The 19,757-nt window shown below is 51.1% G+C and overlaps 1 protein-coding gene across 7 annotated transcripts in view; it reads left to right on the top strand.

Annotated features, from left to right (window-relative positions):
* The first annotated feature begins 1,716 nt into the window (after positions 1-1,716).
* The window catches only part of CARMIL2 (capping protein regulator and myosin 1 linker 2), a 139,219-nt gene continuing 121,178 nt past the window's right edge, over positions 1,717-19,757 (top strand). For 6 of the 7 annotated variants that reach the window (XR_012664514.1, XM_075118251.1, XM_048816442.2 and 3 more), the window contains exons 1-7: positions 1,717-1,841; positions 6,304-6,395; positions 6,715-6,765; positions 11,564-11,623; positions 14,783-14,904; positions 16,480-16,577; positions 17,536-17,606. Coding sequence is in view for 6 of the 7 variants with exons in the window: in XM_075118251.1 (XP_074974352.1) it covers positions 1,802-1,841; positions 6,304-6,395; positions 6,715-6,765; positions 11,564-11,623; positions 14,783-14,904; positions 16,480-16,577; positions 17,536-17,606 (534 nt within the window). In the remaining variant the exon portion in view is untranslated. The remainder of the gene's footprint in view (positions 1,842-6,303; positions 6,396-6,714; positions 6,766-11,563; positions 11,624-14,782; positions 14,905-16,479; positions 16,578-17,535; positions 17,607-19,757) is intronic. The other variant, XM_075118252.1, reaches the window with a different exon arrangement.

Genomic DNA, 19,757 nt, shown 5'->3' with positions numbered 1-19,757 from the left:
TGAGTCTCCGGAGGCAGCAGCCCCTGTGGGAAGATGACTTCCTGCAAAGGTGTATCTGCTGCTTTCACATGTGAAAAGGGTGAGAAAAGGCCACCTTGCCTGCACAGCCCCACCAGCCCTCTGGGGAAGACCCTGACGTCGCTGCAACCTGGCACGGGTGGCCCTTCTCCAGCCGGCCACGTGCTCAGGGCGCTGAGCGGCCAGAATCCTCCTTCCCTTTTCCTTTCAAGATGGCTCAGGCTAGGAAGATTCCTGCCCCTTGCTCGGGTGAGACTGTGACCCATGGAGGGCAGTGAAAAATTCCAGACTCTGCCCTTCTCTTTGCCTCCCACATCTGTGTGTCTAGTGAGGCCCCCTCCCTTGTGTTAGTGACATGCACCCTGAACGCAAGCACCCCCACGCTTCCCAGCTGGTTGCCGCTCCAATGGCTCGGAGCGGGCTGCCCGTCGCTTGGGCTGAGGTTTGCAAAACTTGGCCAGTGACTCTGCATGTCCTGTTCACATGCGTGATGTGGCCCGATAATCAGCAGTGCGTTAATGGCACCTGCAGCCATAGGAGCTGTGGGTGCTCAGCATGCCTGAGGGGCGGGCCCAAAGCCCCTCCCATTGGCTACCCAAAAACCCAGGGTCCCTCTTTGAAACAGCCAGCCTTGGCTTTCTCCTAGTGCAAAGCTGAGGAGAGTGAGGGACTGAGCCTGCCCATGCTCCCCAGGACTCCAGCAGGGCAGGCGAAGGCAAATCAGCCACCATCCCCCTCTCATTCTTGTCCTGTCCGACTCCTGGCTGGCAGGAATCCACCAATAACCAGCTGAGGGGCTGGAGAGGGAGGCACGTGGAGGAGCGGGGAGCAGATATCAGGGTGAACTCCAGGGGAAGAGGCTTGACGCTGGGCCTGTGATGGACAGATGCTGCTCCCCGGCTTGGGAAATGTGTTCCCTGTGCAGACTGTCCCAGCTGCCCTGGGAGATGCAGGTGCCCTTGGCGTGCTGAGCTGAGGCCAAGTCAAGGGGGAGCCGCTTTTTGTGTCCTGAGGTGTGAGCAGCAAAGCAGGAGTTAAGGAAACCCCCTCCACACCCCACTGGAGATCTCAGCCTGGGCTGTGGGGAGGGGGCCCATCAATAGGGGCTTGATATCTGGAAAAAACTCTGCTCAAAAAGCCCCAACGGCTGGAATAGTAGGGAGCTGAGGGTGGGGCTGGAAGGTCACTGACAGAGCTGTGTGTGAGCGGAGCCCGGGAGCTGGGAGAGCCGGGATTCGGGGCAGCGGCAGGGTTATATGTGTGGGGAGCCCTGGAGTGGAATAGCAGGGGGCTGTGGGTCAGGACTGAGGAGCGCTGGCAGAGCTGTGGTGTGGGAGAGCTCAGGGCTGGGACAGCAGGGTGAAGGGGGGAGATGGTGGATTAGGATTAAGGGGAAAGGAGAAATAACTGTTTCCACACTTGTGTTGAGCTCCTCTTCCCTGCCAAGCCAGAGCAGTTTGTGGGCTGCTGTCCCGTGGCGTTTGTCTCCTCGGCAGGGCACTGTTGTTTCGGCGAATGCCGTCGCCGTCTCTGGGCCTGCGTGGGCTGCTAGCTTAGACACTTTCATTTTGCTCCACTTGCTCTCTGGCTGAATCGTGGCTGAGGGGCAGGAAGAGGCAGCTTGGGGGAGGAGGGGTGCAAAGCGGCGACACTACCGGTTGGTAAGTAACCTCATCGTTTCCTCTGAGCAGGGCCAGTTTCATTCTGACTGCAGGCTGGGCTGAAAGATGCTGCTCTGGTAGCCCGTGCAGCTACCTTGGCCAGTCTCCCAGGAGCCCCAGAGATGGCTCTCTCCCCAGTAGGGATCCCATGCCACCTGCAAGGTAAGCAGCACCCTTTTCAGAGCTTCCCAGAGCCACTGAGGCCACGTGGAAGGTGGTGAGGCCTGGCTTGCTCCCTGCGCTCTCTGTGCCTGCTTTGTCTCTGGGGCCAGCTGCACAGGACGGGAGCTGGGTCTTTGTTTCTTTATTTCTCTAGATGTTGTAGAGGGGAGAGCAAGGGGCTGGGACTCAGGACTCCTGGGTTCTCTCCTGGCTCTGATGCTGATGTACTGAGTGAGCTTGGGAAAGTCTCTAGGACCAAAAATTTCCATTCATTTAGGGTGCGCAGCTTGGGACATGCTCTTCAGAGGAGCTGACGATCCTATTGGTGCTAACGTGATTTACCGGTGCATAGCCCCGCTGCAGACTGGGCTCTGAGTCCCAGCAGAGTCCCCACAATCCACCCCTGAAGTGGCCGCTTTGGAAAACCTGGCCTCACCAATATTTGACTGAGCATGTGAGGGTCTCTGTCTGTAACGTGATAACTTTTGAACACCTCATCTGATCCAGGCCAAAGTTTCAGGGAATCTTCTCGGCATCTGTGGGCAGACCCCGACTGGTCCTCACCAAAATCAGAAGAATGGAAGGGGAAAATTAGACATCACAGGGTGGCTGGCCCCTTTAAATGAGCCAGGCCCAGTGCCCCTGTGCCATGCAGCTGCTCCCAGTTTGGCCAGCTGAGGGGACAGGGCAGCACCTGGGGCTCTGAAGGATCAGGGAAGATTGCAGAGGGAGGTGGTCCCTTGCCGAAGCTGTAGGAGGTTCAGGGGGAAGCGAGGAAGAAGATCAGCAAGAGGAGTTTGCTGGCTGACCTCCCCAGGCTGGAGAGCCGGGGCTGAAGGCCAGGGAGCAGCAAAGGGAGCTGCCTGTGAGGGCTGGAGAGGGCAGAGAGCCAGGGGAACAGTGTCAGGGCCACCTGTGGCTTATCTGAGATAAGGCTAATGGACTGGGGGGTGAGGGGTGCTCCCCTGGTGAGAGGCTGGGGGCTTCCCCCTGAGAAGAGTGGGATGGCACTCCAGCTGGGAGGGCAGGGGTAGCTGTCCTGGGGGAAGGTGGATGGGGCTGGAGTACGGTATGTGCTATATCTGCGAAGTAGATGCCATGGGGTGGTAAAGGCTATATGTGCTGGGGATACGTGGACTTGGATTGGGGTTGGCGTGGATTACTTGCACTGCGTTTCTGTAATAAACCCTAACCCCCGTGCTCTGACCCCACTCCCTGGCAGGAGCGCCGGGTGGAGGGAGGGAGGGAGACTGCAGGCCAAAGGGGTGGGGAGAAGCCCCCACTTGCTCTGATACAGAGCCCCATAAACTATAATCCGCCTCTGCCAGGGAGGGGTGTTATGAAGGCAAGGCCTGCCTGAAGGGCCCTGGGATTAGGGAATCTGGGGAGAAGGGGGAATGGCGAACTGTTCACAAGGGGGCGCACGGAGCCCCTGGCATCTAGGTAGCAGACCCAGCTTCTGCTGCTGCCCCCTGGGTAATTGGGTGCAGATCAAAGGGCTAGTTGATAGCAGCCCTTCTTGGTAAGTTACAGACTCCTAGTTCCTGTTCATCTTAAAAAGACTATGAGGAGAGGAGTCCTTGTGGCACCTTAGAGACTAACAAATTTATTTGGGCATAAGCTTTCCTGAGCTACAGCTCACTTCATTGGATGCATGGAGTGAAAATATAGGAGCAGGTATAAATACATGAAAGGATGGGGGGTTGCTTTACCAAGCGTGAGGTCAGTCTAATGAGTTAAATCAATTAACAGCAGGGTACCAAGGGAAGAAAAATAACTTTTGAAGTGGTAAGAGAGTGGCCTATTACAGACAGTTGACAAGAAGGTATGAGTAACAGTAGGGAGAAATTAATAGTGGGGAAATTAAGTTTAGGTTTTGTAATGACCCAATCACTCCCAGTCTCTATCCAGGCCTAATCTGATGGTATCCAGTTTGCAAATTACTGACACCCTAATCTCCCTAGCAGACAGAAAAGAATTATGAATGGTGAGAAGGATGGGTGGGGGTGGGGGAGTGACAAAACCCTGAGCTGGGGGAAAGAGGAACTGGGGAGCCACACAGAGATCTTTGTATGCAGGGGGGAGAACGGGGGACGGGCCATGGGGGACACAGCCCCTGGCATGGGGGAAAGGTGGAATGGGGACACACCCAGCCCCTGGCATGGGGGAGGACATAGAGGGCATGTGGTGGAAGGGAGAATAGGAGGAGAATAGGGCATTGTGGTATGGGGGGGGGGAATGGAGGGCACACACAGAGCTTCTGGCAGCAGGGGTCTGTGCAGTGTGCTCGGATAACGGAAGCTACAAAGCATCCCTCACTCTGGGGTTTCGGATCTGCACAGACAAAGGCCGTGGTTGCAGACAGTCAGTAGCCGGAGGAGCCATAGCTTAGACCAGCAAGAGCAAGACGCTTAAACTCCACTTCCCCCACAGCCACCAAGCCATGTACCTAGAACAGGGACCAGCAGCCAGGAGTCTAACGGCAAGCCAGCCAGATCAGAACAAAAAACTTGTGAACAGAGCCAGGTCTGATGTCTGCTCCTGCCACTGGAGGAGCTGGCTGTGTACCCCATGAGGCAGGGGTGCAATGGGTCTCCCTCTGGGCCGGGTCACAGAGGGCGTGTGTCTGTGTCAGCCCCCAGGCGGGGAGCCTGGCACTCTAGTTCAGCCTGTGGATGTGGGTGGAGGCCCCTGGTTCAATCTCTGGTGTTGGCCAAGATGGCGTCTGTCATAGCTGCAGCCCTTCCAAGTTTTCCTGGCAAAGAGAAATCAGCCAGTTAAGAGAGACCGGGAGGGAGCGGGGAAGGCTGGAAGGAGGGTCCAGAGAAGCCCAGGGTCTCAGAGAGGTGAGATCTCTTCTCCCCCGATCCCCACATGTCTGGGGAGAAGCTAATTCAGACATTGTGGTAATATTAGGGTCACAGTGATCAACTGAGTTTCATGTGAGTGCAGCCAATTGGTACAGGAAGATGTGTCTACACAAGAACATTTTCTTTGTGATGTAAGCCAAGGTCTGACCAGACAGCTCAAAACTCTGCACCGCCAATGTCTCTTCGGGTAGATGTAGTGACCTCCCTCTGGGATTGTCTCAGCATCTGAAGTTGCCAAAGCATCTTGTCCCCGATCTTCGCGTATCTGGATGGAATGGACATAATTGTTGACGATTTAGCAATTGGGGAAAAATGATCACAATGAGAGACTGTGTAGTGATCTGCCGTGTGACAAAGAAAAGGGCTTTAAACTGAACGGGAGCAAACTCCTGGTTGGTCTGAGCAAGATTCCTTACAAAGAACATACAGGGATGAAGGAGGTCGACTGGACACAAGAAAGGTGGGAGGTAATTTCACAAATAGCCCCCAGACAAGGAGGCCTCAAAGCTCCCAGGAGAGTCAGGGGTCCTCAGGCAACATATCTAAGCAATGCATCCTTGCCATGTTACAATGACATTCTGTGCTTGAGCACTGTCCAAAATGGCACTTGGGTGACCAGCAAGGGAAAAGCTTTTGGGAGTGAAAAAAAAATCCTCACAGAGGCACGTTTACGGCAAGTCTGAGATGCAGAGTGAGCCTGAGGGGCTGTCTACCCAGGGTGTTAGCTCCTGGCAAGCCAGGGAGGGACTACAGCACACCAGCTTGCTGAGCAGTAACAGCCTGTGTGGACACTGCTACAATGTACTAACAGTTCTGTAGTGCACTGGGACAAACAGCAATGTCCATGTGGGACATTACTTCATGACAAGCTATTGCTCTGTAGAGCTTCACCCGGGCTTCTCGTATTCTAATGACCCATGTAGACAAGTCCTGAGATCTCCATGAGTTTGAAAACAAGAAGTGGGTGTGTGATCAGAAAGCCCTTGAGGTTCAGTGCTGGAAGGCTATTAATAGATGTCCAAGAAGAGGCAGAATGATCCTCTTGTGTGTCCTGGGTCGGACCATCTCCCCAGACCCCCCCCCGGACATCTTCAGGTGTGTCAGCCATTTGTGGTGGTTATTATTGGTTTTGGAGGGTAAGATGTAACGATAGTCATTGCTATCAGTGGATACCAGCCGCTGTCATGTGACAAGGGAATTAATGTATTTCCATGCCATGTGACTGGCAGCAGGACATGAAGAAAGGGTTCAGATTGATACAATGGTTTAGGGGATTGAGATCCATTAAAATCAGCATGTCTAAATCCCCTAGACTGTTTTGAAAATCTCACCCCGGTCTCTCTTACCTGCACCCCCAGATGTTATCCTCCTGTTACCCCCTCCATGAGCCCCCTGTAGGGGCATGGGGAATTCAGTTGCTGGCCAGACTCTGCTGAGAATGAAAAGCAGGGGTTAGCTAGTGCTGGCTCTGACGTAGATGGCATCTCACAGGGCGCTTTGGGGAGACCCCAGTTTTTTTCACATGGGCCACTGACAGGCTGATCAGCCTCCCTATCTCTGCCAGCTTGTTTGATTGGGTGTTGTCTTTTCAGACAGCATCACCGCCTTGCTGGGGCCGAAGGAAATAATCCTGGTGAAGCCTGTCCAGCTGCAGGTCAAATCCAAGTATGAAGACAACATCTTGGTATGTTCTGGTAACTCAGGAATTGCATCCCAGTGTTCTGGGTCTGAGCCTAGAATTCCCAGGCTTGAGTCTCTGAAATGTGCTGGACACGCAGATGGGCAGCAGCTCTGCAGGTTAATTATGTGCCCACAGATTTGTTCTGATGTCACCTAATGCTCGGTAATTTTACCCTCCTAAGGTAAAAATGTCCAAGCAGGGGGCTAGAATGGAAACAGTTATGTGCCCTGAACTCCTCCTCCAGGGTTGGTAGGGAGTATAAATGCACAGCACTTACCCTTTCAGTAATCATAGCTGTGACTCTGATTTCCCTCCTGTGCAGGTTTTAACCCCCTGGAGGGCATATGTGCTGCAGGTGATGCTCCCGGTCAGGGTAAGTGCTTTCTCTGCGTGCAACACTTTGGAGACTGACATAGAATCATAGAATATCAGGGTTGGAAGGGACCTCAGGAGGTAGTCCAACCCCCTGCTCAAAGCAGGACCAATCCCCAACTAAATCATCCTAGCCAGGGCTTTGTCAAGCCTGACCTTAAAAACCTCTAAGGAAGGAGATTCTACCACCTCCCTAGGTAACCCATTCCAGTGCTTCACCACCCTCCTAGTGAAAAAGTTTTTCATAATATCCAACGTAAACCTCTCCCACTGCAACTTGAGACCATTACTCCTTGTTCTGTCATCTGCTACCACTGAGAACAGTCTAGATCCATCCTCTTTGGAACCCCCTTTCAGGTAGTTGAAAGCAGCTATCAAATCCCCCCTCATTCTTCTCTTCCACAGACTAAACAATCCCAGTTCCCTCAGCCTCTCCTCATAACTCATGTGTTCCAGTCCCCTAATCATTTTTGTTGCCCTCTGCTGGACTCTTTCCAATTTTTCCACATCCTTCTTGTAGTGTGGGGCCCAAAACTGGACACAGTACTCCAGATGAGGCCTCACCAGTGTCGAATAGAGGGGAACGATCACGTCCCTCGATCTGCTGGCAATGCCCATCCTTATACACCCCAAAATGCCATTGGCCTTCTTGGCAACAAGGGCACACTGTTGACTCATATCCAGCTTCTCGTCCACCGTAACTCCTAGGTCCTTTTCTGCAGAATGGCTGCCGAGCCATTCGGTCCCTAGTCTGTAGCGGTGCATGGGATTCTTCCATCCTAAGTGCAGGACTCTGCACTTGTCCTTGTTAAACCTCATCAGATTTCTTTTGGCCCAATCCTCCAATTTGTCTAGGTCCCTCTGTATCCTATCCCTATCCTCCAGCGTATCTACTTCTCCTCCTAGTTTAGTGTCATCTGCAAACTTGCTGAGGGAGCAATCCACACCATCCTCCAGATCATTTATGAAGATATTGAACAAAACCGGCCCCAGGACCGACCCTTGGGGCACTCCACTTGATACCGGCTGCCAACTAGACATAGAACCATTGATCACTACCCGTTGAGCCCGATGATCTAGCCAGCTTTCTATCCACCTTATAGTCCATTCATCCAGCCCATACTTCTTTAACTTGCTGGCAAGAATACTGTGGGAGACCATGTCAAAAGCTTTGCTAAAGTCAAGGAATAGCACGTCCACTGCTTTCCGCTCTTCCACAGAGCCAGTTATCTCATCATAGAAGGCAATTAGGTTAGTCAGGCATGACTTGCCCTTGGTGAATCCATGGTGATTGTTCCTGATCACTTTCCTCTCCTCTAAGTGCTTCAGAATTGATTCCTTGAGCACCTGCTCCATGAGTTTTCCAGGGACTGAGGTGAGGCTGACTGACCAGTAGTTACATGAAAAGCTTAATGCTCCTGGGAAAAGTGCAGCTCATGGATCTGGCATATGACCTTTAAAAGCAAAATGGATGGAAGGTGATCTCTAGTGTGGGGGTGGGTGGGGAAGTAGTGGGGTCATGGGGGGAGTTGGGGAGACAGGTAACCTCTTCCAAAGCTAGGAAACTGCGCAGGTACTAATTTTCCAAGCTACAGCCCAGTCAGCATTCAATCCCACAGGCAGAGTGTGGTGAGAAGGCACCTGGAATATGCACAGTCCATGTCCAGTCCAAACTCCCTCCCCCTGGGGCTTAGCTTTGTTAGGAGTAACACAATAGAAGCCTTGGTCTAAGCTGGGCTGTTCCTAGCATTTCCCTGCAGAACCCTTGATGTCTCTGACCCAGGTCACAGACTCAGAGAATCTCAGGGTTGGAAGGGACCTCAGGAGGTCCCCTAGTCCCACCCCCTGCTCAAAGCAAGACCAATCCCCACCTAAATCATCCCAGCCATGGGTTTGTCGAGCCTGACCTTAAAAACCTCTGAGGATGGAGATTCCACCACCTCCCTAGGTAACCCATTCCAGTGCTTCACCACCCTCCTAGTGAAATAGTTTTTCCTAATATCCAACCTAAACCTTCCCCACTGCAACTTGAGACCATTACTCCTTGTTCTGTCATCTGCCACCACTGAGAACAGTCTAGATCCATCCTCTTTCGAACCCTCTTCAGGTAGTTGAAGGCTGCTATCAAATCCCCCCTCGCTCTTCTCTTCTGCAGACTAAATAACCCTAGTTCCCTCAGCTCTCCTCGTAAGTCATTTGCCCCAGCCCCCTAATCATTTTCATTGCCCTCCGCTGGACTCTCTCCAATTTGTCCACATCCTTTTTGTAGCAGGGGGACCAAAACTGGATGCAATACTCCAGGTATGGCTTCACCAGTGCCGAATTGAAGGGAATAATCACATCCCTTGATCTGCTGGCAATGCTCCTACTAATACGGCCCAATATGCCGCTGGCTTTCTTGGCAACAAGGGCACACTGTTGTCTCATCCAGATTCTCATCCACTGTGATCCCCAGGTCCTTTTCTGCGGAACTGCTGCTTAGCTAGTCGATCCCCAGCCTGTAGCGGAGCATGGGATTCTTCCATCCTAAGTGCAGGACTCTGCACTTGTCCTTGCTGAACCTCATCAGATTTCTTTTGGCCCAATCCTCCAATTTGTTTAGGTCACTCTGGACCCTATCCCTACCCTCCAGCATATTTACCTCTCCCCCAGCTTAGTGTCATCTGCAAACTTGCTAAGGGTGCAATCCACACCATCCTCCAGATCATTAATAAAGATGTTGAACAAAACCAGCCCCAGGACCGACCCCTGGGGCACTCCACTGGATATGAGAATGATTGGGAACAATTTCCAACTTGTCAAGCTCGTTTTGAATTCGAATCCTGTCCTCCAGAGTGTGTGGAACCCCTCCCAGCTTGGTGTCATCTGCTCATGATAAAAGCATACTCCACTCCGCTATCCAAGTCATTGTTGAAAATAGTGACTCATACCAGACCCAGGACGGAGCCCCGTGGGACCCCACTAGAGATGTTATGAGTGGTCAGGAGAAGCTGGTAGCAACAGTTATTGTGTCAAAGGGCTTTGGCCTAGGCCTGTTGAAGTCACTGGGAACTTTGCACAAGCGCATTACCTGAGTAGCCAGGCAGGCTTCTCATAAAGGCCCCCAACGGCTGAACCTTGCCCAGGAGCATGAGTGATATTGCTGGTCTTGCAGTGCATTATGGGCTGGAAAAATCTCACCCTCATTGCTCAGCTGGGCCAAACCCACACTCAAGCCTGCTCCTGGCCCCTCTGTGAACACCCTTCATCCCTTGCCCCTTCCCAGAACCAGCATCCCCATGCCCAGCTCCCGCCTTGTCCCTCCCATGAACTACAGCCCCTTGCAGATCCCAGGGCTTTGTGTAGAACTGACTGCTCCTGTAGTTGCATGACATTCCTGATCTCTGCTGCATCAGCAGGAAGAGCGGGAGTCCCAAGGGCAAGTTCTCAGTAGGAAAGTTCAAGGATTTAGACCCCGGCCTCACCCTTTCAACTGCACCAGCACAATAAGGGTTTCCCAGTGAAAGCTCCATTGAGCCCCCAGAATTTTCCTGCTAAAAGGGAGGAGCGGGGCAGCAGGGGAAGCCACTCTAGGCACTAACACAGCTGGCCTCACATGAAGATGGGAGCTGAGGGAGACGGTCGCTCTCCTTGTCAGCCTGACACATGCTAACAATGTGGCAGTGAGCAACTCCGCAAAGTTAGCTGTCTGTCAAGCAAAGCAGACAAGGAGGAAGTGCCTGCGGAAGCTGCAGCTGGGTATAAACAAGGGGGCCCTGGCCAGGTGGTGCATCTGTGAGCACTCGGCGTAAACTCATATGCGACTGGGGCGTGCAAACACAATCCCCTGTGTCCAAAGGGAGGGGAGCTGGGGCCAGGTTCCTGGAGCACAACACACGCAGAGCATTGTGTGCAGAGAGGGGCTGAAGAAGGATCTCGAGTTTCTTTTTTAAACTTTCCAAGTTTCCCATGCGCCCACTGAAATCTCCATCGCCTTTCCCCCGCGGAGGAAGTGTAGCAGGGAGCATAATGGAAAGCAAATGGCTACAGCCTGAGTGACAGCTCTGAGTGGTGTGAACCGCCTAGGTCAGCTCGCCGGCCAGTGACAGGCAAAGCCGGTCATGCCAATGCTGTTCACTATGTCTCCGCTATCAAAGTGTGTGTGAGGGGGGAGACCTGCTCCTGGCTGGTGTGTGCTCTGGTGGCTCCTTGGCATTGTCTCTGGCCCTCTCTCTGTGATGGGGCACAAAGGCCGGGGAGGAGGTGCTGGCTGGCTGAGGGAACAGAAAGGGCTCAGCATTGCTTGCCCTTGCTGAGATGGGGTTTTTGGGGTGTCCCAGAGGGAAGGTGGGGCATGGACACTGACACTCCGGGGTGTGGTGCACCCACCATGCCCATCAGCTGCAGCTGGATTGGTGGGTGCCTCTGGGAGCTGGGCCCTGGGCTCCAGCACACCACCCTGCATGGGAGACTGGCTCCGTGCTGTTGGGGTGGGTGAGTGGGGAGGGAGCTCAGGCTGGGAATTAGGCGTTCGGTTTGAGGTGACTGGAAGGGGGGTCAGGCTGGGGTTGGGGGCCAGGGTGCAGGGGGCCCAACAGGGAGAGTGGGCTGGTGCTGGGATGGATTTAGGACTGTGGGGGGTAGCTTATGTCCCACTGCTGGCAGGGGCAGGACTGGGTTGGACTCCGGCAGGTCGGGCAGCAGGGGCGCTGTGCCACACTTGGCCCCTGGCAGCCCGTGTGGGTGGCAGCCTGTGTGGGTCACAGCCTGCATGGGGGCTGGGCAGGGGCCTGGCCATGGTCTGACTCTTTTTTCCCCAGGTGTGGAGCAGCTTCAGCTTCCTGGAGGTGAGAGAGATCGTGATCCAGGAGCCCAGCCTGGTGAGTGCAGCCAGGGGCCACCCCTCAGGACCCAAAGTGACAGCCCATCCCCCCCCATCGGGACAGCTCATCCCTCTCTCATCCCTGGCTGTCAGGACAACTCTCCCCCAGCCACCTTACTGGGACACCCACCCCCATCAGGACAGCCCCAGGATACTCTCCTGCACCCATCCTCTTGGAACACCCCCCCCCATCCAATCTTATGGGGACATCCCCAGAGACCCTGGCCTGGCAGGGACCTCCTGGGGAAGCCCCGAGTCCGGGCAGATGGAAGGCGCTGCTGCAGAGGGGGAGATCTGGCACTGGCCCGGTGCCCTCCCCAGGGGAGGGACCTGAGTCTGCCCAGGCCAGCGCCTCCCCTGGTGTCCCAGAGCACTGTGAGTTGAGTAGCGCCCTAGAGCCAGGGATGGGAAGGTGCAAACATCCATCCCAAGAGAGCGTTCTCCCCACTGCTGCAAAAAGAGCCAGTCCCTGCCCATGAGCAGCCCTTGGCAGCACCAGTGAGGAGCAGCCTTCCTTCAGTGCTGGGGAGGCAGGACCCCATGGTACCAGGTGCTGGACAAACGCAGAACACAGAGACAGTGGTGCTGGGGTAGGCTTGAGGTCTCTTGCCAACTGTGATGCTGTGGGTAGTTTCCTGCCTCTCCGTGACTCTGTTTTGGTAACATTAACTGAGCTCTAAGATCTAGACTAAATGTTCATTCCTATTTATTGGCTGGCAAACAAAGCCCCTTACTGAAATGCTATCCTTACATTTCCCAGTACCCTTGCCTCTAGGAGCCAGGGTACAGCCCATATAAATCTAGAATCAGTCTGAACAGACCCGTGAGCTGCGAGGTCTGAGTCGCAAAGAGAGGGCTGGCTTTGTTTGTCTGAGTGATGCTACTTTCCAGTGGGACTGGAAAAGCTTCAGCTCCATTTGTACCTCTAACTTCAGTAGAACAAAAGGGGCTCGTGCATGTTGCAGGTCCATGGCAGTGTAAAATGTTTGGCAGGAAAATAAGAGAGTTCACGTTGTTATCTTTTCTTGCGTCCACAGCTTCTCCTGTGTTGCAGGGTCTTGGTGTGTGTCATGTGTGTCTAGATTATCCAGGCCAATCCAAATTTAGCTGGAGGGTATGTTAAAACCTGGTAAAGCCTCTTACAGAGGAGATTATGTATCTGGCAAACCTGAACGTTGCCTGACCTGTAAAACAGGCAACATAAGAAAACACCATTCTGAATGCTTTGAATGAAGCCCCAGTCAGACCGCAGCCGCTGTTAGCCAGCACAGTTTGCTATTTGTGTGATTGATGTAAATGTTGCTGCGGCTGTGGATAACCATAGTCTAGAAGTTGCTGCTGTTTGTTGGGAGTTACGTAGTCAGTCCCTTCAGCAATCCGGTTATGTGTTTCACTAGAACCTTGTTTGTGGAGTGGGAAATGGGAAGTCTATTACAAGAATCACATGTATCATTAACAAAGACATTGCTAGAGAGGATTTGCAAAGGATGGTCACAGGAGTAAAAGAAGGAAGGACTTGGGTGGACTGGAAATGTATATGAGAACTAGAAGAAGTACGTTAGTCAAACATGAGTTATTGGACTCGGTACAGGAGTAAATGGGTAACATTTTGTGGCCTGTGTAGCACAAGGAGTCAAACTAGTTGATCTAATGGTCCCGTGTGGCTTCACAAAGAATTTACTGGACAAAATTCAGATGCAATCTCAGAGTTCAGAGGCTCTGCTCCCTCTGCTATTGGCCTACTGCCCCTGGTGACCCCCCAGAAAAATAGCAATTGACTTGTCTTACAAAGCTATGGTGAGAATTTGCCAGGCTTAAAATACTCATCATGCTTACCTTGATGACATGTGAAGAACAAATATTTTAGTCATCTGTCAGAAACGTGCGTCCACAGAGCAGCTAGACTTTGGCAAGGCTGGCCTCTGAGAATTGTGCTTTTCCAGATTAAGTGCAAAGTATTCCTTTGTTTTTCATGTAGCTAATAATCCTCTGAAACAGATTAGCTACAGGAAGACTGGCTTGGGCGATTTGCTCCTGGCTTCCGGGGGTTACATTTTCCAGGGGATTTCCCAGGCACTTCCCCTGCCTTTGGAGTTTGCTCCGGTGGGTGAGGTGCTGGAGCTGCGTCTGGAGGCCTGCAGAGAGCAGCAAGAGGTGAATTTATTGGATTTAGTGCAGTCTTGTGAAATCCTCCTGCCCTGCGGGGCCAGTGAGTTATTCTGATGGGCCAATAAAGCATGATTAATTGTTGTCTTTATTCTCATGGCAAGGGATGGGGGCAGAGTGAGAAGATTTTTGTGCCTGGGTTTGTACGTTTTCATGAGAAATTTGCCAAACTGCTGTAGCATAAGGATGATTTAGTTGTTTATTTCCTGATGATATGGCTGCTAGTTTATTTCTGACAGTTTGTTATGGAGGCCCCATTTGGAATCTCACTATTAAGACTGTGTTGAGTTCTCCACTGAAAGCCAGGATTCAGCCAGTTTGTTGTGTATGAAAAATCCTTGTCAAAATTACAGCCCTGGCTTGTTGAGCATGGAATGAATTTTCTCAGAATTTAGTGAATCCATTAATTATGTCAGGAGTTAACATTTAATCTAAAAATGGATCCTTTCATAAATGCGACACCCTGTACCTGACCTTTTTATTTAACCCTAATGCTTTTGGTAACAGGGTAACACTGATTGCAAGTAGTGAAGCCAGGAGGGGGGAAATCAAGTCAGGTGTGTCTTAAAATCAATTTTATCCGGAACCACAAACCAATGGTTATTGCATGGTGTCACAGCAGGGCAGAGTTAAGGTTGTTTGGGTGCCACAGTTGCACATTTCTATCCCTTAACTGGTTTGCATTTCTTTTAAGTTTAGCCTTAACTTAGGATTTCCTGGGTTTATAATACTTTGGTTTTAGAGCACGTACAGTACCTGTAACATATTCTATGCCAAATTGCTGATAATTTTTCTCAAGCTTAGCGCCATTGAAACTTAGTCTTTGTCTGAGAATTATAAGTAATAACACTAGGGATATTTAGCACAGCAAGAGCTCGCCATCTTAGCACACGGCTTCGCTCATTTGCTCCCTTTGTGGTAGCATCTGAGGGGTTTTATGAAATGTATTTTCTGCTTGCTGCCTCAAATGTCATTCATCTCATCCCCTCAGGTTGTCATAGATACAGATACAGCCTCTTACGCCTTCCGGCTTGTGTCGCTGGACGACTTGGAGCAGGTGGTCAGCCATGTCACCATGTCGCTTAAGAAGGTCTTTCCAGACTCTTCCCCTGGGTAAGGCTGTTCCTGAAACGTTTGGTTAGTGGTTATAATGGGACAGCCTGCCTTGTTGCTGGCGGAGCTCTGATGAGATCTCCGAGAGCTCCCCGACCCTATATTTGCTTGTACAGTAACTCCTTGCTTAACGTTGTAGTTATGTTCCTGAAAAATGCTACTTTAAGCGAAACAATGATGAGGAAATTGGATTCACTTAAAAGAATTAATGTAAATGAGGGGGGGGGGTTAGGTTCCAGGGAAATGTTTGTACACAGCAATGATGATTGTGAAGCTTGGTTGAAGTGGTGGAGTAAGAGGGTGGGTTATTTCCCAGGGGATGCCTTACTGCTAAATGATGAACTAGCATTCAGCTGAGCCCTCAAGGATTAACACATTGTTGTTAATGTAGCCTCACACTCTACAAGGCAGCATGAATGGAGGGAGGGGAGACAGCATGGCAGAGAAAGACAGAGACATGTACTGTGTATGTGGGAGAGACGTGCATTGCCCCTTTAAGTATGCTGACACCACTCTAAGTACATTGCCCTTTTAAATAGATCAGCAAGTTGAGATAAAAAGAAAAGGAGTACTTGTGGCACCTTAGAGACTAACAAATTTATCTGAGCATAAGATTTTGTGAGCTACAGCTCACTTGAGATAGCAGCTGCTACCAGCAAGCTCCCTCTGTCCTGAGCCCTGTCCTGAACCAACCCCGGCTCTGTGGAGATGGGCTAAAGGAGCAGGGGGGGCAGGAGCAGGGGGGAGCGGGACACCCTGACATTAGCACCCTTCCCCTCCCAACTTCCACAGCAAGCAGGGGGCTCCCAGGAGTGGCTCCCAGGCAGAGGGCAGGAGCAGCACACAGCGGTGTGGGGAGGGACAGCTGAAGTGCCCGGCAATTGTTAGCCTGCTGGGCGGCTGCCCCACAGGGAACTTAGGGGAGCAGGGAGCTGCTAGGGGGGGCTGCTGGTCCACCCTGTTCCAAGCCTCCGCAGCTCGCTGCAACGGGCTGCTCTTCCTGCCAGCAGTGGACAAAGCAGGCGGCTGCCAAACAACGTTCTAAGGGAGCATAGCGCAACTTTAAACGAGTATGTTCCCGAATTGATCAGCGAGGTAACAATGAAACAGTGTTAACCGGGACAACGTTAAGTGAGGTGTTACTGTACAGAATTTAAATTTGGGGCCAAATGTATGTGTGTTACAATGTTCCTCTAGTACAAAGGCAGTTGGGCTAGTGGACAGAGCCCTGGACTCGGTTCTATTCCTGGCTCCACCACTGGCCTGTTGGGTGATCTTGGGCAACTCACTTCACCACTCTGCGCCTCAGTTTCCCCAACTATAAAATGGGGATAATGATACAGCTCTCCTCTGTAAAGTGCTTTGAGATCTGCTAATGGAAAAGTGCTAGATAGGAGCTAGGGATTATAAAAAAGAACGCATAAAGGGTATGCAGGATTACAAAGTAAATTCATATGAAGTGTTCCTAATAGAGTAAGCTCACCTGTTTCCAGTCAATATAGCCAATATGTAGGATTGAGAATGTTTTCTACCTAGCACCCCATTTCTTTACTTACCCTGGATTATTTTTCATAGAAAACTGCTCAAAAACTATCCCCCCAGTTTGTTCGAGAGAATTCGAAGGATAACAGACTCCCTGGAGGAAATGCTGCAGAATAACCAAGGACCCTGTGGTAATCAGACTGTGCTTTGTGCACGTACATCACAGAAAAGAGAAATACTGTGAAGAGCCCTCACACACCAAGGGTTGCGAGACTTAGTGGCTTGGGGTGGAGTTTTCAAAAGCTCTGTTGACTTCAGTGGAAGCAGAGCTAGGGGAATGCAAAGTGCTTTTGGAAAAATCCCACCTTTGCTATACAGCAATTAACTTCCATCAGGAAGAAAATAAGTGATAGCTAACACTAGTGCCTGCAGCCATCTGCACGTTAGGCACGGTGCATAACCTTGGCAGGAATCTGACCATTTGGAGTAGCTCTGGCCATTGTCATAAGGTGGGAAAAATATTTACATGACATTGGCACCAGTCCTGCAAACACTTCCCTAAATATTGTATTCCCATGAGTAGCCCCACTGAAGTCAGTTGCGTGTCTGAGGTAGGGTTCCTGTGGGGAAAAAATTGTATGTGACCATGTAATTAAAGGTTACCCCATGATTACACACAAGGGGGCATCATTAATGTTGCCTGTGCATTTCCTAACTTTTCCAGACTTAGCTTTGCAATCTTTTTTTTATATATATTGCAATATTTTCTCCTATAATTTATATAAGAAAAAGTTTGTAAATGGAATTCTGTGATCAAAACATTCTGATTTAAAATCTTTTAGCCCGAGAAGTTTGTGTATTACAAATAATGTCTTGGTCCAGTAAAAGAGATTAGATAACAATGAAAGAAAGAATCAAGATAAGTAATTAATGAGTCAGTCAGCACCAAACAGAGAGGCACCCAATCCATGATTCAGCATTGTGCTGGGAGAAGCGAGGGTTTAATTGGACTTTTAATTCTAGCCCTCTCTTTTCTGGATTCCAAACTGTATTAGTTTCTATCCTTCCCCAAATGTCCCTTTTTCTCTTTCTACATTCCCTCCATGAGCTGCTGCTAACGTTTCTGTCAATATAATCTTCCATTTGTAGGTGGGTTTTCGGAGACATATGCTGCTTTATGTGACTACAACAGCTTTACCTTCAGAGAGGAGATCCAGTGGGTAAGCTTGTATGGAAGCAATTTCAACAGGTCATTTTAAGGTCATAATGTTAGGGGAGTTATCAGATGGGTTTTGTACCTATCTGAAACAACACCTGCTGTGTCTCCAGTGGGTTATAAGCTATCCTTTGGGGGGCACAAGGGGGAGAGGGCTATATTTTTGTTTAATTTAGGCAAATTTTGCCCCCTTCGCTTGTAGTGGAGTGTGCTTGCATGATTGTCAAGGAAATCTCAGCAGCAACACCAGTCACTAAATAATCAGCATTGGAAATTACATTGCACTGTTTGCACTGGAGAGATACAGCTGGACAAAGGGAGCCAAGCAGATGAAAATGCTGTATAACAGCATTTGAGAGGATCTCATGAAAACTCCTGAAAATAACTTCATATTAGGTGGGATGTGAGCTCTGTCCAGGGGCTTGGGAACTGGCTGAAGAGCAGTAAATTCCCTGTAAGGAGCTGGGAGGAGGTGCCTAACGACATGGTGCCAAGATCCGTGGGAGGTCGTCTTTTTAGCATCTTTGTTAACTGTCTGGAAGCATGGAACCTTCACCCCACTCGAGATGATACTAAAGACATTGCAAACAGCAATGTGGAAAGAACAATAATTCAAAGGGCTCTGAAATCCAGGAAGAAAATAGGCAAGTGAGATTGAAACCAAGAGAGATTTTTAACTGTTGCCCAAACTATCAAGGGATGCGGTGAACTCTCCATGTCTTGATGTCTTCAGTTCCAGGCTGGCTGCCTCTCTGGAAGATGTGCTTTAGTCCAACACAAAGACTCAATACTGGGGTAGCTGGGTGTTACACGGGGGTCCAAGTAGATGATCTAATGGTCCCTCCTGGCTGTATGCATCATAATAGTTCTGGGGAAGAATTACATGGAACAGATCCTTGTGGGCAGGGAGGTCCATGGAAAAAGAGCTGGGTGTGATCAGGAAGAATCAGGTTAGACCCAGCTTTGTAAGGCAACATGTTGGGTATAAAAGAACTGTGGCATGGCATTTAGGGCTGAGTGCCCTCCATCTAGGAGGAAGATGGCAGCCCTGCCCCTTGCGGTCTGTGTCCGTTTTCAAGCTACTTTGGGCCATCCAGCTAGCAGCAAGCTGATGCTCAGCGAAATGAGAGAACAGATGAAGGGGTTGATTTGATAAGAGATTAAATGAACTCCATCACAGTATTTCATAACGTGCTGACTAAAGACGGAGGGTGAAGCCTTTGGGGTGAAATTGAACAAAGGGAAACTGAGGCTGACTATGAGGGGAAAGTGTCCCAGTGCTGTGAGATCGGTTGAAGTGTGGAGGAGCCATTCGAGGCCAGCAGGCAGCAGTGAGGAGTCCTCAGGCTTCAGCCTTTCTTTTTTGGGAACGTCTTCAGAGACATCTCCTTCTCCTTCTCATCCTTCCAGCCAGTCCAGGCAGCTTTCAGAGCAGCAATGCCCTGCGTGTCGTGGGGATATGGCTGGGCCCAATCCTTGGCAAGGCCCTGTCCCTAAAATGAATCCCCCAGTCACTGGGCATACTCCTACCGTCCCCCTGCCCCAGCCCAGGAGGCTTATGGCCAGGGGTGAAAGTAAAACACAGGACTTACTGGTTTGGGGTCCAGTGCCTCTGGCGGAAGGGGCAGGGGTTGGGGGGTCAGCATTCCCCAGCCAGCCCATCTGCGCTGCCTGGCCCACACCGCCCAGGGCTCCAGCGGCGGTTTAAAGAGCGGTGGCGAGTGTCAATGACGTTAAAGCGCTTCTGTGGTAGTGCTTTAAAGTCAGCTGGGTACGGGCCGGTACCGGTGGCCACTTTTTACTGGTACACCGTACTGGCCCGTACCGGCTTCCTTGCACCCCTGCTTACGGCACAGGCTAGGCCTCAAGTGGGCCTTGAAGAGTTTTATGATGATCAGTGTCTGAGGCCTTCCCTCTTTGTGGCCAAGGCCAAAGAGCTTCATGCCTAGACACCAGCACTTGACCCAGGTCTCCCTCAGCAGCCAGATCTTCTCTTAGAGATTCAGGTGCCCACAAAGAAAGGGGCCCAACCTCACAGAGATCAGATGCCCTCATGTTGGCCAGCTCGACACGGTTGGTCTGTGGCAGGCGCATTCTTCAGACTCCAAGCGGCTGATCTGTGACTTTTTTATGTTGGAGGGAGGTTGGTGGGGAT

The sequence above is a fragment of the Caretta caretta genome, chromosome 12, assembly GCF_965140235.1.
Source record: "Caretta caretta isolate rCarCar2 chromosome 12, rCarCar1.hap1, whole genome shotgun sequence".
NCBI lineage: Eukaryota > Metazoa > Chordata > Testudines > Cheloniidae > Caretta > Caretta caretta.
The sequence above is the reverse complement of the archived record's forward strand: the minus strand, read 5'-3'. Positions and strand labels throughout refer to the sequence as shown.